We start from the raw sequence: 12,993 nt of genomic DNA, 5'->3' as shown, positions 1-12,993 counted from the left end.
GGGAAAAAAACTTTTCCATCTCGGTGTTGTCGATGTTGTCGATGAGATCTGTTGCCTCCACTGCGTAGCTGTCTAGCTGATATATGTAGTACGTCGTTGGTGAGTCACCAATCGATGGCCAAGGGTTCTACTATTTAGACCGTGGGCTATATCCTGAACGTTTCACCAGGAATCTTTTAAAATATGGACGCCAACCGATCGACCACGTAGTGCCTTGTGCCGCACCGCGTGAGATGCAACCGTCTGTGGTACCGCGGGGTATACATAATTGAATGATTCCGGGCCGAGAGGGGGCCAATATAAATCCATGAGATGCTAGAATTGATATGGAAAAAAACAAGAAAACGAGAAAACAATGGCGAAACTTTGTCGTGTGGTTTGTTCATAAGTTTTTTTTTTTCTTCTTCTTCCTTACGGGGGATAGTTTGACAGGTCAGGCCGGACTAAATCGGAGAGTTTGTCGGGCCTGGAGGAAGTATTGACCTGCATGCAGCCGTCCAACTTTTTCGACGATCAGCTGTCACGCTACCGAGGCCTCTGCTGGATGGAATTCCTAGCCAACGTCCAGCAGCAGAGATCTTTCAGCAAAGCCACCAAATCGACGCTGACTTCGACGACAGAGGAGGCGGCCACATCGCCCGTCACCGGAAGGGCTCCCATCATTCAATTTCCGAGCGCCACGCCAACGATCCAGCCCACACGTAATGTCTTGGTACGCCAGGCCACTCATCAGGACTACTCGTCCAGAATCAAGGTTCCTTCTTTTTTGAATTTCAAATTTGCCGCTCTTTTTTCTTTCTCTCTTTCTCGATCAATTTATAAATGACATTTTTATTTTTATTTTTGTTTTTGTTTTTTCTGGGGGGGACACAAACAAAAACAGGAGTGGACCCAAGAGAAAAAGGCCCGCTTCGGATTGGTACGGACGATGAGCGAGCGCTGCCTCGACCGCAAATCAGTGATTCAAGAGGTCCTTCCGGTTGAGGAGATTTCGCAGGCGGCGGAAGAAAGCGACGTCGACATCCCCGCAGCCGCAAATATCGGCGAAATTACTTTCCCCCCTTTCGAGCAGCCACAGCCGCAGCAGCCAACGCCTTGTCCGCCCACTTCCGGCCCGAAATGCGAACTGAGGGGCAGAGAGGCACTTTGGGATCTCTTCCAGAGCGAGTGCGCCTTCCTCTACGACCACATTATGGTCCTCAAAAACGTAAATAAACAATCGCACGTGCACTTATCCCGTTTTTTTCTTTTCAAGTTTCATCAGATATTTATCAACGGGCTTTAATATCCTTATTTAGGTATACATGGACCCGCTCAAAAAGATCCAGGTGGAAGGATACGCCATGTTCGCCGAGCCGGAATTGCTTTTTGGCAATTTGGACGAGCTATGCTGTGTAATAAGAGGCCACCGAGTTCATCCAGTTCTATCGATTTTATTTATTATTGACATAATTCTAATTGCCCAACAGGTGACGTATAGCTTCTGCAAAGAGTTTATCAGTTTATTGTTGCATCACGCCCAGGCAGGTGGAGGTGACACGAAAACGACGCACATTCTCACCAAACTCTTCCAAAAGGTAATTGCCTTAAAACCTTGATCAACTGCTGACGTGATGCACATGTTTAAAAATTAATGATTTCAAATTGATGGACAGAGTTCTAAAGCTCACGTTCTGTCGCAAGCCTATCATCGATACGCCCTGAATTATATCAACGCCTTGAATTACCTGGAAACTCTTCGGAGACACATGGAATTTTGCGAGTTTGAAAAAGTAAAAAAAAAATCAATTTTAGCGCTGAATTTTAAGCAGCAAAGTTTCATTCTTTTGTTCATTTTTGTAATGCAGTGGTGCAATAGAGATCCACGGTGCAAGAAATTACAGCTGACGGATCTGTTGGTGGCGCCCGTCCAGCACATCATGAAAGTGCCGTTGCTGCTGCGGGAAATTGAATCGCGGACGGAAGACGTGATAGAAAAGGAGGCCGTTCTCAAGATCCTGGATAAGGAGGAAGCTAGTCTGAGGGAGTTGGACGACAAGATGAAATGGCTCAAGAATTTCGAGCGCTTGCTGGAGATCCAGCGCAGTCTTGTCTGGCCCAGCGTCTTGGACATTGAACCCAAAGTCGTCGTGCCCGAATTTCTCAAGGCACCGCTGGCCAAACAGCCGTGCGAAAGGCTGATCGTCTCCCCTAGACGCCAAATCGTGCTGGAAGGCCCGCTCAGTTTACTGGACACGGGACGGCCCATCGATATGCACGTATGTACCCATGTATGCATAATGTTTGATTGATTAATTTTTTATTGTTTCCCGGCCGAACAAGACGCACAGCTCGTTAAATAGTACTTAGTAAGGGTAACTTTGACGATGTTAATATGCTTTAAATATGTCATATAGGATTAAATATTTCAATTTAAATACGTTCTGTATGTAACAAGAAAACTGTAGTATTTTAAGTTTTCCGGTATTTTTTTAGTTTTTCTTCCTTTACATTAGTTTCACCTAATCTAATTAAGTTTCTCAAAGATAGAATTAAGTTTCTCGTAATTTACATTTGGTTTCTCAAAGATAGAATTAAGTTTCTCTTAAATGAATGTAGTTTCTCTTAAATGAATTCAGTTTCTCTTAAATGAATGTAGTTTCTCTTAAATGAATGTAGTTTCTCTTAAATGAATTAAGTTTCTCGTAAATGAATGTAGTTTCTCTTAAATGAATTAAGTTTCTCTTAAATGAATTAAGTTTCTTTTATATGAATTAAGCTTCTCGTAAATGAATGAAGTTTCTCGTAAATTAAACTAAGTTTCTCAAAGATAGAATTAAGTTTCTATTAATTCAATTAAGTTTCTCTTAATTTAAATTAAGTTTCTCGAAGATAGAATAAAGTTTCTCTTAATTTGAATTAAGTTTCTCTTAATTTAAATTAAGTTTCTCGAAGATAGAATAAAGTTTCACTTAATTCAATTAAGTTTCTCGTAATTTAATTTAAGTTTCTCGAAGATAACATAAGTTTCTCTAATTATATTTCTCATATAATACACATGTAGACAAAATAATTCAAATTTGAGCGCCACCTCGTGGACTTGGACGAGGAAATAGCCTGGAGCGACAAAAATATTTGAAAGGGAAATGGAACGAAGGAACGAAAGGGGGGAAAGAAAATATAAGTGACGACAAATAAGGAAGGGATGGGGTTATCCCCTTTGGCATTAAACTTGGGAGAAGGGAGAAAACAAAGAAGAGACCTTGGCAATTGGGGGGAGTCAATAGAAAAAAGAAGGAGGATGAGGTTATCCCTTGATAATCAACATAAAATAAACAATAAAAATAAAAACCTGCAGGTCATCCTCTTCGACGACATGCTGCTCATCACTCGCAAGAAGAAAGGCCTCGGCAAAAAGGTTGGAATTCCCATCCAATTTCGACACAATCATTTGATTCAATTATTATTTGACCGATTGCGGTGTCATTTCTAGAAATCTTCGCTGAGCGAGAACTGGACAGCTCCGTGCAGCAGTCGCAGCTGTCTGCCCACAGACACGGCCGGTTGTTGGCGCTATATTGTTTATAAGCAGCCGCTGTCGCTGGACCGTTTCTTCCTGCACGAGATCAACGTTCACGAAGCGGCGGCGGCCAAATTAGATAACGGCTTCGTCATCATCAGTCTCAATCGCTTCCAGCAGATTATCGGCGTCCACACGTTCCAGGCCAGCTCCGATCAAGTCAAGGTAAAAACTGTGCTAATTGACCTTGCACAATTTCCCGTCATTGTACATCATGTGATGATGATCTTCTTTGTTTTAGCAAACGTGGCTGTTGAAGATCCGGGAAACTCAGGACCACTGGAAGCGGACATTGCAGACGACCGTTTTCCGAGCTCAAGGGAGGACGTTGTCCCAGTCACCGTCAACAATTCCAACGCACGCAGCAGTGTCGCCCAATGCAGCGGCGCCGGCCAAAAGTTGAAAAAAGACATTCACACACACCTTCTTCTAGCTAATTCTTCTTGTCGTTCTTCTCCAATTATCTGAAACACCCCCCGGCTTCTTCCGTCATCACTCAAATCAATGGATTCATCACCGTTATACTCTACATATATACATATATATATTATATATACTACTACACTTGAATGTGATTCTATTGGAGAATAAGGGGGATCTTGCGGGAACTTGCTTAGTTGTCTAATTGATTAATGTTTGTTTGTGTCTGTCTTTCGTTCCGTCAATCTCTCTACTGTTTCTTTCAGAAAACAAAACAAAAAAAATAACCAATGGGTTTAATCTCTTGTCTCCTCTTTCACCTGATCGTTCCATTGAAAAATAATAATAAGAAAAAAAAATCAATATTCAAATCCATCGGAAACGTCTCCCCCCCCCCCCCCCAGATTCTCATGATTTGCGTTGACCGTTTAAATTCTGGTTCTCGTTTGATTTATTATTTGTCGATTTCTTCTTTCTTTGTTTCTCTGTTTATAAATATAAATATATAATAAAGATATTCTGTTCGACCCATACCAGTTTATCTTGCACAAAATATATATATCGTGCCATACATAATTCGTCGACAATATTAATTCATCCGTTTTTGTTTGATTGCTGTGAAAAGGGGTTGGCTACACATAAGTTTTTATTTTTTACGGTGATTAAGTTCCTCTGATATAACGAACATATAAAAGCAAGTGACTACTTTTTATTGATCAAGAAAAGTTAATCCTTCAGATGGAAAATGGTAGGCCAACATTGAAAGGGTTTTATTTTTCGCAGCATCATCAAAAAGATGAACCATTTTATGGTCTGCAGATATTTCATAAGAGATCATTGAGATTTAGGAGTGCGTTGAGGGTTTGACCGTTAGGACTTAGGTGGCTTCGTTGAAAATCATCCTACTAACAGCTGATTCAAGCATGACATTGATCAACTGAAATGAAATCTGAGATTCTGAGTGGCTCAGTCCTTTGTCTAATGGTTTTGTAAACGAATCGCCATTTTTGCTTTTAACATTTTCAATTTTCATTTCAGGTGAAGTTGGAATGGAATCTTAATCGATAGAAGTGGTATTTCACTATCTTTTCTCTTTCGAATTCAATGATAAGCTAAGAATGCATTACATTTTAATGTCGAAAGTGTTAACATACAATATCCTGAAAAGATCGAAAATATTTTTTAAAAACAAATTGCGATGATAATTTTTAAAATCATTTTTAAAATTATTTTTTAAAATCAGACCGCAAACAAAATCAAAAAAATTCTGAAAATCTTTTTAGATATATAGTGAAAGACAAAGGGATAGCGACATTGGGACTAATAACCACAAGGACTAATCGAATGCGTCACTAGAACGCGACACTAGAACGCCCTTCCGACACTAGAACGTCCATATTTTAGCCACGACATTAGGACGGAAAAACCTCTAAATTCCGCTGCGGCACTAGAACGTCCACATTTTAGTAACGACAATAGGACGGAAACCTCTGCGACAGTAGAACGGTTTTTGCGACATTAGAACTTAGGGAATGATTCTTTGTCACTAGATGTATTTTGAATGCGTCACTAGAACGCCCACCCGACACTAGAACGTCCATATTTAAGCGACGAAACTAGAACGGGAAAAAATATTGCGACACTAGAACAGAGATAAGGAGATGGGACACTGCCGTGTTAAAGCGGCCATGACAGTTTCCGCGACACCATCTAGCGGCTAATGCCCGCCCTTCATCATTAGCAGACGAATTCCCAGCAATCCCCCCTCAAAGGCACTGTAGGCTTGGCGGCTTGTTTGAATTTTGGGAAAGGAAGCTAGAGCAGGACGACACAAATGAGGGTATGATGCTCGTATATTGCCCCTCGCCTAACATGACATGGCATCGCATCAAATATTAGTGAAAGTTTATCTTCTTTTAATAAAATATAGATATTATTGTAAGATAATAATAATCAAGAAGATTAGCCTATGTGTTATGTAACTTTGGTTAACTCAATGACAATGTTCTAACTCCCTTTTTCATCAAGAATAAGATTTCAAGTGACTCAAAAAAAGGAAACGGTCCAATTAAATTTCTTATTCCAGTCTCTTTACATGAAGTCAGGCTGTGGAGTAGGATTTTAGTTGGACCGTTCCCTAATAATATTTCAACACATCTTTATATTCTTGATGAAATAGACCTTGATAGTGTAATTGGGAACGGTCCAACTTTAACCATTTTACATCAAGAATATGTTTGAAAAAACCCAATAGAAGGGAACGGTCAAAATAAATTTCTTATTCACAGTACTTGTAATAAAGTCATGGACTGCATAAATGTATAAAAGGGAACGGTCCAAATAAATTTCTTATTCACAGTACTTGTAATAAAGTCATGGACTGTGAATGAAGAATTTAGTTGGACCGTTCCCTTCTTTTGAGTCACTTTCAATCTGATTGATGAAAAAGATTTTGAGTTGGACCGTTCCCATTTATCAACAAAACATACATCTTGATTCTTGTTACCTTACAATAAAATCAACATCTACGAATTAGCCCAGCAAACACTCACAAATATTTGTTATGGTGACATGCCATAATTTTTTCATGCTAGAGGGGATTGGCAACGTACTATACAGGCAAATTTCGCTATATCCTATGAGTCCTTCACTGGGTTTCCCTTGAAAGTTGAAACTTCAAATCAACCGGGGCCAGAATTACTGGGAATTCGGCTGCTAATGATGAAGGGAGGGCATTAGCCGCTAGATGGCGCGCCGAAAAGTGTCATGGCGGCATTCCCTACTATGTGTCCCATCTCCTTATCTCTGCACTAGAACGGCTATAATAAAATCTGCGGTGGGGTTTCATTCTTCACCGCTAGATGTAGGAGATGTATAAAGTTTCCGATTAGGTTGCGCGAATTTTAAAACATCGAATGCCGAATGGATGGATTGGTACAGTACAGCTAACAGACAAAAAAGACAGAATAAGAACGGCATTCAAAGTATAACGAATTCTATATGTTAATCCCTAAATACCCTATTCTTTCTGAAATCTGAAATGGAGTCTTGGAGCTTCCAACTTTCGGTTATACAAGATCCTGCGGCAACTATGTGTCCTATATTACACAAAGGCAGTGGTATGAGAATAAAGGAATCTAAAGCGATCTAGCCAATTCTTTCGGCCCTAGTTCTTATACTATCAAAGACTGTGTGCCGTAAGGTATACAGAGGGGCGATGTCTTGAATCAATTAGCGACCGGAATGTTGAAGTTCTGTTCCCACCGCGATTTCCACAGCAGGTCGACATAAATAAAATAGAACTAGATGCCGTCTTTTTTGTATATTTGAAGCGGTGCGGAAGGTGCGTTAGATCATCCGCATCACCCTGAATACATAATTGAGGCGTTACGTCATGCTCACCCCCTCCTTTCTTGAAGGACCATAGTGTTGGCTGTCGCGTGAATAAACCATATACACAGTACCAACACTTAAAGCTGTGTGCAGCGCATAATATTATAGAGTAAACGCGCCAGCATCGGACGAAGATACGGGGGTGGTAAACAACACTGTTTGACGTTTTATTGAGCACCGAAGAAGAAGAAGAAGAAGAAAAAACATATCGAGTAATGAGAAGATGAAGAAGCTTTATATGTATATAGGCCTATATATATATTATAGTCTAGCTCCATTAATGTATTATATGCTTCTCATCTTTTTCAAACCACCCCATTTTTTTACTCTCTTCTTCATCCCTCACATAATTCGTCCGTACACCCCTCGGTCGTTCACTTTCCTTCCAGTTCCATCTTCACTGAGCTGTTAACTGGCCGCAATCTTTGTTTACTACGTCTACAAGGAATTAACTTGCCGCTGCTTCCACTGTTTTCACAACCAGTAAAATCATCGCTTATCCTCTCCTTTGTATCTTCTCGTCTTCTCCGTCTTTGCGCATCTTTGTCATCCATGTAATCACGGGACTTAAGCGCATTTTGTAAATGAATCTGTCTTCCATTTCACAATTCACCATTACTTACAGCCGGCTTGGATTCTCGTGCTCCCTGCCAACAACTACAGCACGGTAATTTGCGGTCTAACATTAGTAGACTGTTCTCACCTGGGCTTTGTTCTTCGGTTTATTTTATTTCATTTTCAAATTATTTTGACATTCATTGTTATTTTTAATTTTTCTTCTCAATTCCTGATAGAGTTCATTATTAACTTTTTCCATGTTTTCAGGGCGCGCTGCCTTACAGAAGCGAATAATGACATTGCTTATACGTAAAATTGAACATTTTACGCCTGGGTTCCTACTGGTTAAATTCCATTTAATTTAAATAGTTCACTAGATCCAATTTTTAACATTTTCTTTGGCATGGGAAGATACATTAAAATATTGGGATATCGCTACCAAGGAGTTACAGTCTTATCCGAAAGCTCGCGTGGAAGAAGGCCAAACCAATGAATCTTTTCACCGATCAGCCGGCAACCGGAGAGCATCTCATTAGAGCATGGAACACGAACGGAACTTGTTTTTTTTTTTTTTTTTGGGGGGGGGGGGGGGTGGAAATACCCAGGCATGTTTATTACATTGTTACTCAAACTAGGATCAAGTCAACGAGTGGGCTAACATGACTGGTTTCCTTTGTGCGCTCGGAGGCGTTTGTCTGCAGCCACGCTCTCCCCGACCGATTTTATTTTCGACGTCAACCCCTTCAGGCGGAGTAATTGATCGGAAATCAAACGTAAATTCTTTAAAGCTCACAACTAATTTAAGCGATGTTGGTTAACTCTTGTTTTTAATGCAGCTTGTGGCGAACAATTTAAGTCAAATGTAAAGATAATAATCAGCACTGCTCGGTAACTTTCATTCGTGGGACACCTTCTTCCGTTCTGCGGCTGTTGTTGTGCGTCAACGAAAAATTCGGTACTCAAATCCAGAAACATTTCAAGGAACTAGTAGGCCACGAAATGGCACCTGCTCTGTAGGCTACCCTATCCTCTTTGACCAAATTAAGGCACTCGTGGAAAAGTTTTTTTATAACACTGGTCAGGTTGTATTAACAAATCACACACGCAGTTCACCGAGCACGTCATTTTTATCACGAAGAATGTGTTAGAAAACAGTAATAACAAGATCGACACACCTGCAGAGCATTTGAGTGTAACCAGTAGCCTATTGAAGGAATGATGCTTGCAATTGTCCGGTGGATTTCGTACTTCGCCGGATTACACATGAAAACTGATGGCAAGGGACCATTCTTTTCAAATGTTGACAAATTCTGTTTACAGAAATCTGGTAATCTCCATGTGGGAGTCAATCATTCCTGGTGGAGCAATTTAGTGTGTCAGAGATACGACATTACAGAGAATTCAAAATTTCAAATTCTGAAATCGGTTACAATTTCAGGCAGATTGTGTACCGTGGTCACGGTATTTTTGCAACGTTTGTCTACCTAAAAGAGGAACGCAGATTTCTTTAGGATTGCAGAAAATAATTAGTGGAAAAGTTTTTTGTGATAGAGTAATTGGAGACTGCGTTATTTTGCCAAGACCGATTTTCGCGAGATTTTCGTTCATAGTTTCCCCTCTGAATAGCGGCCTACCTTCGTTTTCGTTTATGACTTCGTTTTCGATATTCCGCTGCATTCTTTTTATTACGATAACGAAGTTCGTGTGTCTCCCCATTACTATCACATTTTGTAATACAAACACTTTCATTAAATTTTTTTTATTTTTATTTCGTTTAAAACTAATAAGATCTTTTCTACGAAAACGAGACTTTTGAAACTGAAAAATCCTGAATACTACTTCTATGACCCTGTTAGCACGCCTCTATCTATAGGATGTACGTCGCCCATCTTTTGCAGCCGAGTGAGATGTCTTAACCCGACGTCCATAGGATTGCCTATGTCTATACTAATGTCGCGCTGTAAGACATCTAAATGGGTACGGCTTACAGCCGTCTTCAAAAGACTTAAATTTAAGCAAAAAGAAAAAAAAAGAAACGTTTCTCGATGGGCGCGAAACCACGTTCTTTGGAGTGGTACTCCAGTGCTCTACCCACTACACCACTCTATATTACTTTTTAACTGTGTTTTGTTCAACGGCTTTAAATTAATACTAGCAGTTAAAATTATGAAAATGTAAAGTCCTTGTCTTCCTAAGCTATCCTGTGGACAGATAATTTGGACATCTCACAGACGTCATGTTACGTCTGTCTGTTAAGCGTCTAATTTCTAGACACAAATGGATGTCCGTGATCGTATGAGAAACGTAGATCTATAGGACATCTATACGAAGATAGCATAAGGCCGTAGTAAATTGAGTATCTATGTGATATCCAATTTAGGTTGCAGATAGATCAGATTTGATTTAGACATTAAGACATCTATATGATAGACGATGGATGTAAGTGTGCTACCAGGGGATAATATGTAGGATTTCAGAAAGAATAGCGTATTTAGGGATTAACATATAGGATTCGCTATACTTTGCATGCCGTTCTTATCCTGTCTTTTATACTGTACCAATCCATCCATTTGGCATTCGATGTTTTAAAATTCGCGCAACCTAATCGGAAACTTTATACATCTCCTACATCTAGCGGTAAAGAATGAAACCCCACCGCAGATTTTATTATAGCCGTTCTAGTGTCGCAATATTTTTTCCCGTTCTAGTTTCGTCGCTTAAATATGGACGTTCTAGTGTCGGGTGGGCGTTCTAGTGACGCATTCAAAATACATCTAGTGACAAAGAATCATTCCCTAAGTTCTAATGTCGCAAAAACCGTTCTACTGTCGCAGAGGTTTCCGTCCTATTGTCGTTACTAAAATGTGGACGTTCTAGTGCCGCAGCGGAATTTAGAGGTTTTTCCGTCCTAATGTCGTGGCTAAAATATGGACGTTCTAGTGTCGGAAGGGCGTTCTAGTGTCGCGTTCTAGTGACGCATTCGATTAGTCCTTGTGGTTATTAGTCCCAATGTCTACATGCCAAAGACAAATCTTATCTCGGCATCTAGTGGCAGGTGTGCGAGTTACTAACCGGCACTGCAGCAGACACTGTAGGCAGCGTACGTACGCCGCAAGGTACCCGAAGGGAATGTTAAGGGTATTCTAGTTGGTATAGTAGTATTGGTATAGTTTTACAAAGACAGAGCTATAGAATAGTTATAGAATAATAAAAATATTCTGTTATAAAGGTAGGCCTATTATTAAGATGGATTAATAACATTTAAAAAAAATTTATGCCCTTAGTTTCCGGAAGATTGTAATAAGCAAAAATCGAGAAAGAGATTAAAAGAATATTTCCGCATGTTTCTATCCAAACATTAAATAAAAATTAAATTCCAAAAAAACCTAATATGATATGGCGCGGCGTAAGGGTAAGGCGTGACTTTGGTGCGGCGGAGGCTTCGCCCCGCCACCCCACGTCACACCGGATCTTGTTAAAATTAAATTTAAGTAACTACCTATCAGCACTTCTGTTACTGGAGATTGATAGCGTTCGGTGATAACATACAGTGACTTCTATTCTATCATACAATAGTAGTCGATTGTCACGTTACGTTTATATCCCTGTCACATGTCTCTGTATTATCGTCTGCTATAACAGCTATTGAAATTCTGTCAAAAAGTAACCAGAACTCCGTTTGATCAAATGCCTGAATCGATTGCAGCCAAATTTTCAGAATAGATGTAAAAAATTGTAAGCTACCGATTACTGCCATTGAAATGCAATAAAATTGTTGATTACAATCAATAATTGCCAAAAACTAGTGCATCCATCTATGTAGTGTTACGAGAACTGAGGGTGCCCATGTAAACCATACTGCAAACGAAACTTTGACCAGTAACCCTTCGGGTAATTCATTCTCAGGAGCACACAACAAGTGTAATTAGACTTTGAACTACAAATTCAAATGCAGCAAATGCCGATAGCGAATCCCAGGAAATTTTGCGGAAAGCACAGGAGGAAACTAAAATATGTAGTGTTTGTTGAGTTTTATGACATCTAGCGTCCTGCAAACCAACCTCTCTTTGGACGTCTTCTCTAACAACGTCTTAACGTCGTATACATTATACAAGCTCTCTCTGACTCCTCTTATCATGTACAGGCAAATTAGGCACTGTGTTTTTTCTCTTACCTTAAATAAAGTCATATCTATCCACTAAGGTATATCAATCTTGTTAAGCATATTTCATTATCTTGAATTCAATCTTAACAGTGTTTAGTGTTTACTAGTTTCAGCCTCATTAACAGTTTAACATGTAACAAAATTACCTTATGCCAGATTAAGCAGCTGCAAGAAGAGATGGAGGAAGAGAAGCAAAAACTGTTGGATGAAGTTGAACCACAAACACTACATCAGCAAGAAAATATATCAATTAAAGGTCAGTCTGCTCGTCATTTGGTCATGCAAAAATTGATGCCGAAAGCGGATGTGAGTATGTGTTACAAATAGTTGAATTCACGGTAATTACTGAACATATTTTAACTTGGTTCATTAATCAGTCTCGAGTCATCGTACTTCGTAATATGGTTGGTCCGGAAGATGTTGACGAAACTCTTCGAGAAGAAATCGCCGATGAGTGTTCAAAGTAATTCCCCTTATGATACGTTAAAAATTGACGAATTCTAGCTTTCTTTTGTAGGCTTGGAAATGTTGAGCGAGTGATTATTTATAAAGAAAAACAATCAGATGATGATGATGCTGAAATAATCGTTAAGATTTTCATTGAATTCACAGTTGTAAAAGGTAAAGTCGCTACAAAACTCGGTACTGAGCACTTCCATTACTTTTTTTTAATTATACATTGTTTCAGGAGCTGAAACAGCGCGTGACTCCCTGAACGGCAGGTTTTTTGCCGGTCGCATTGTTCGTTGTGACATTTATGACCAAGCTCTTTATGAATATAATGATCTTTCCGGATGAATCCCCATTTTGCTACACTAAAGTGCTAAACTAAGGCTAATACATACTTAAGTATCCTAAAGTAGAGTTTTGGAATTGGAATTATATACATTTATATTAC

General features: G+C 39.6%; 2 protein-coding genes across 7 annotated transcripts in view; both read left to right on the top strand.

The window, feature by feature from the left end:
* LOC124331523 overlaps nt 1-4,568 on the top strand; it is a 35,001-nt gene extending 30,433 nt beyond the window's left edge. For all 4 annotated transcript variants that reach the window (XM_046788812.1, XM_046788809.1, XM_046788810.1 and 1 more), the window contains 9 exons: nt 425-754; nt 884-1,207; nt 1,299-1,394; nt 1,470-1,577; nt 1,656-1,772; nt 1,848-2,258; nt 3,338-3,397; nt 3,473-3,724; nt 3,801-4,568. In XM_046788812.1, the coding sequence (XP_046644768.1) occupies nt 425-754; nt 884-1,207; nt 1,299-1,394; nt 1,470-1,577; nt 1,656-1,772; nt 1,848-2,258; nt 3,338-3,397; nt 3,473-3,724; nt 3,801-3,962 (1,860 nt within the window). In that variant the 3' untranslated portion in view covers nt 3,963-4,568. The remainder of the gene's footprint in view (nt 1-424; nt 755-883; nt 1,208-1,298; nt 1,395-1,469; nt 1,578-1,655; nt 1,773-1,847; nt 2,259-3,337; nt 3,398-3,472; nt 3,725-3,800) is intronic.
* A 447-nt stretch (nt 4,569-5,015) lies between these two features.
* On the top strand, nt 5,016-12,993 carry LOC124337206 (poly(U)-binding-splicing factor half pint-like). Of its 3 annotated transcripts, none has more exons than XM_046791318.1 (5): nt 5,016-5,052; nt 12,252-12,401; nt 12,473-12,558; nt 12,613-12,716; nt 12,784-12,978. In XM_046791318.1, the coding sequence occupies exons 2-5, from the start codon at nt 12,273-12,275 to the stop codon at nt 12,891-12,893; spliced, it is 429 nt and encodes a 142-aa protein (XP_046647274.1). In that variant the 5' UTR covers nt 5,016-5,052; nt 12,252-12,272; the 3' UTR covers nt 12,894-12,978. The 3 variants fall into 3 exon arrangements, with proteins under 3 accessions (XP_046647274.1, XP_046647282.1, XP_046647267.1); XM_046791326.1 differs by lacking the exon at nt 5,016-5,052 and adding an exon at nt 12,004-12,133 and having other exon boundaries at nt 12,252-12,351; nt 12,784-12,993; XM_046791311.1 differs by lacking the exon at nt 5,016-5,052 and adding an exon at nt 12,004-12,133.

The sequence above is a fragment of the Daphnia pulicaria genome, chromosome 1 (genome assembly GCF_021234035.1).
Source record: "Daphnia pulicaria isolate SC F1-1A chromosome 1, SC_F0-13Bv2, whole genome shotgun sequence".
Taxonomy (NCBI): domain Eukaryota; kingdom Metazoa; phylum Arthropoda; class Branchiopoda; order Diplostraca; family Daphniidae; genus Daphnia; species Daphnia pulicaria.
The sequence above is the reverse complement of the archived record's forward strand: the minus strand, read 5'-3'. Positions and strand labels throughout refer to the sequence as shown.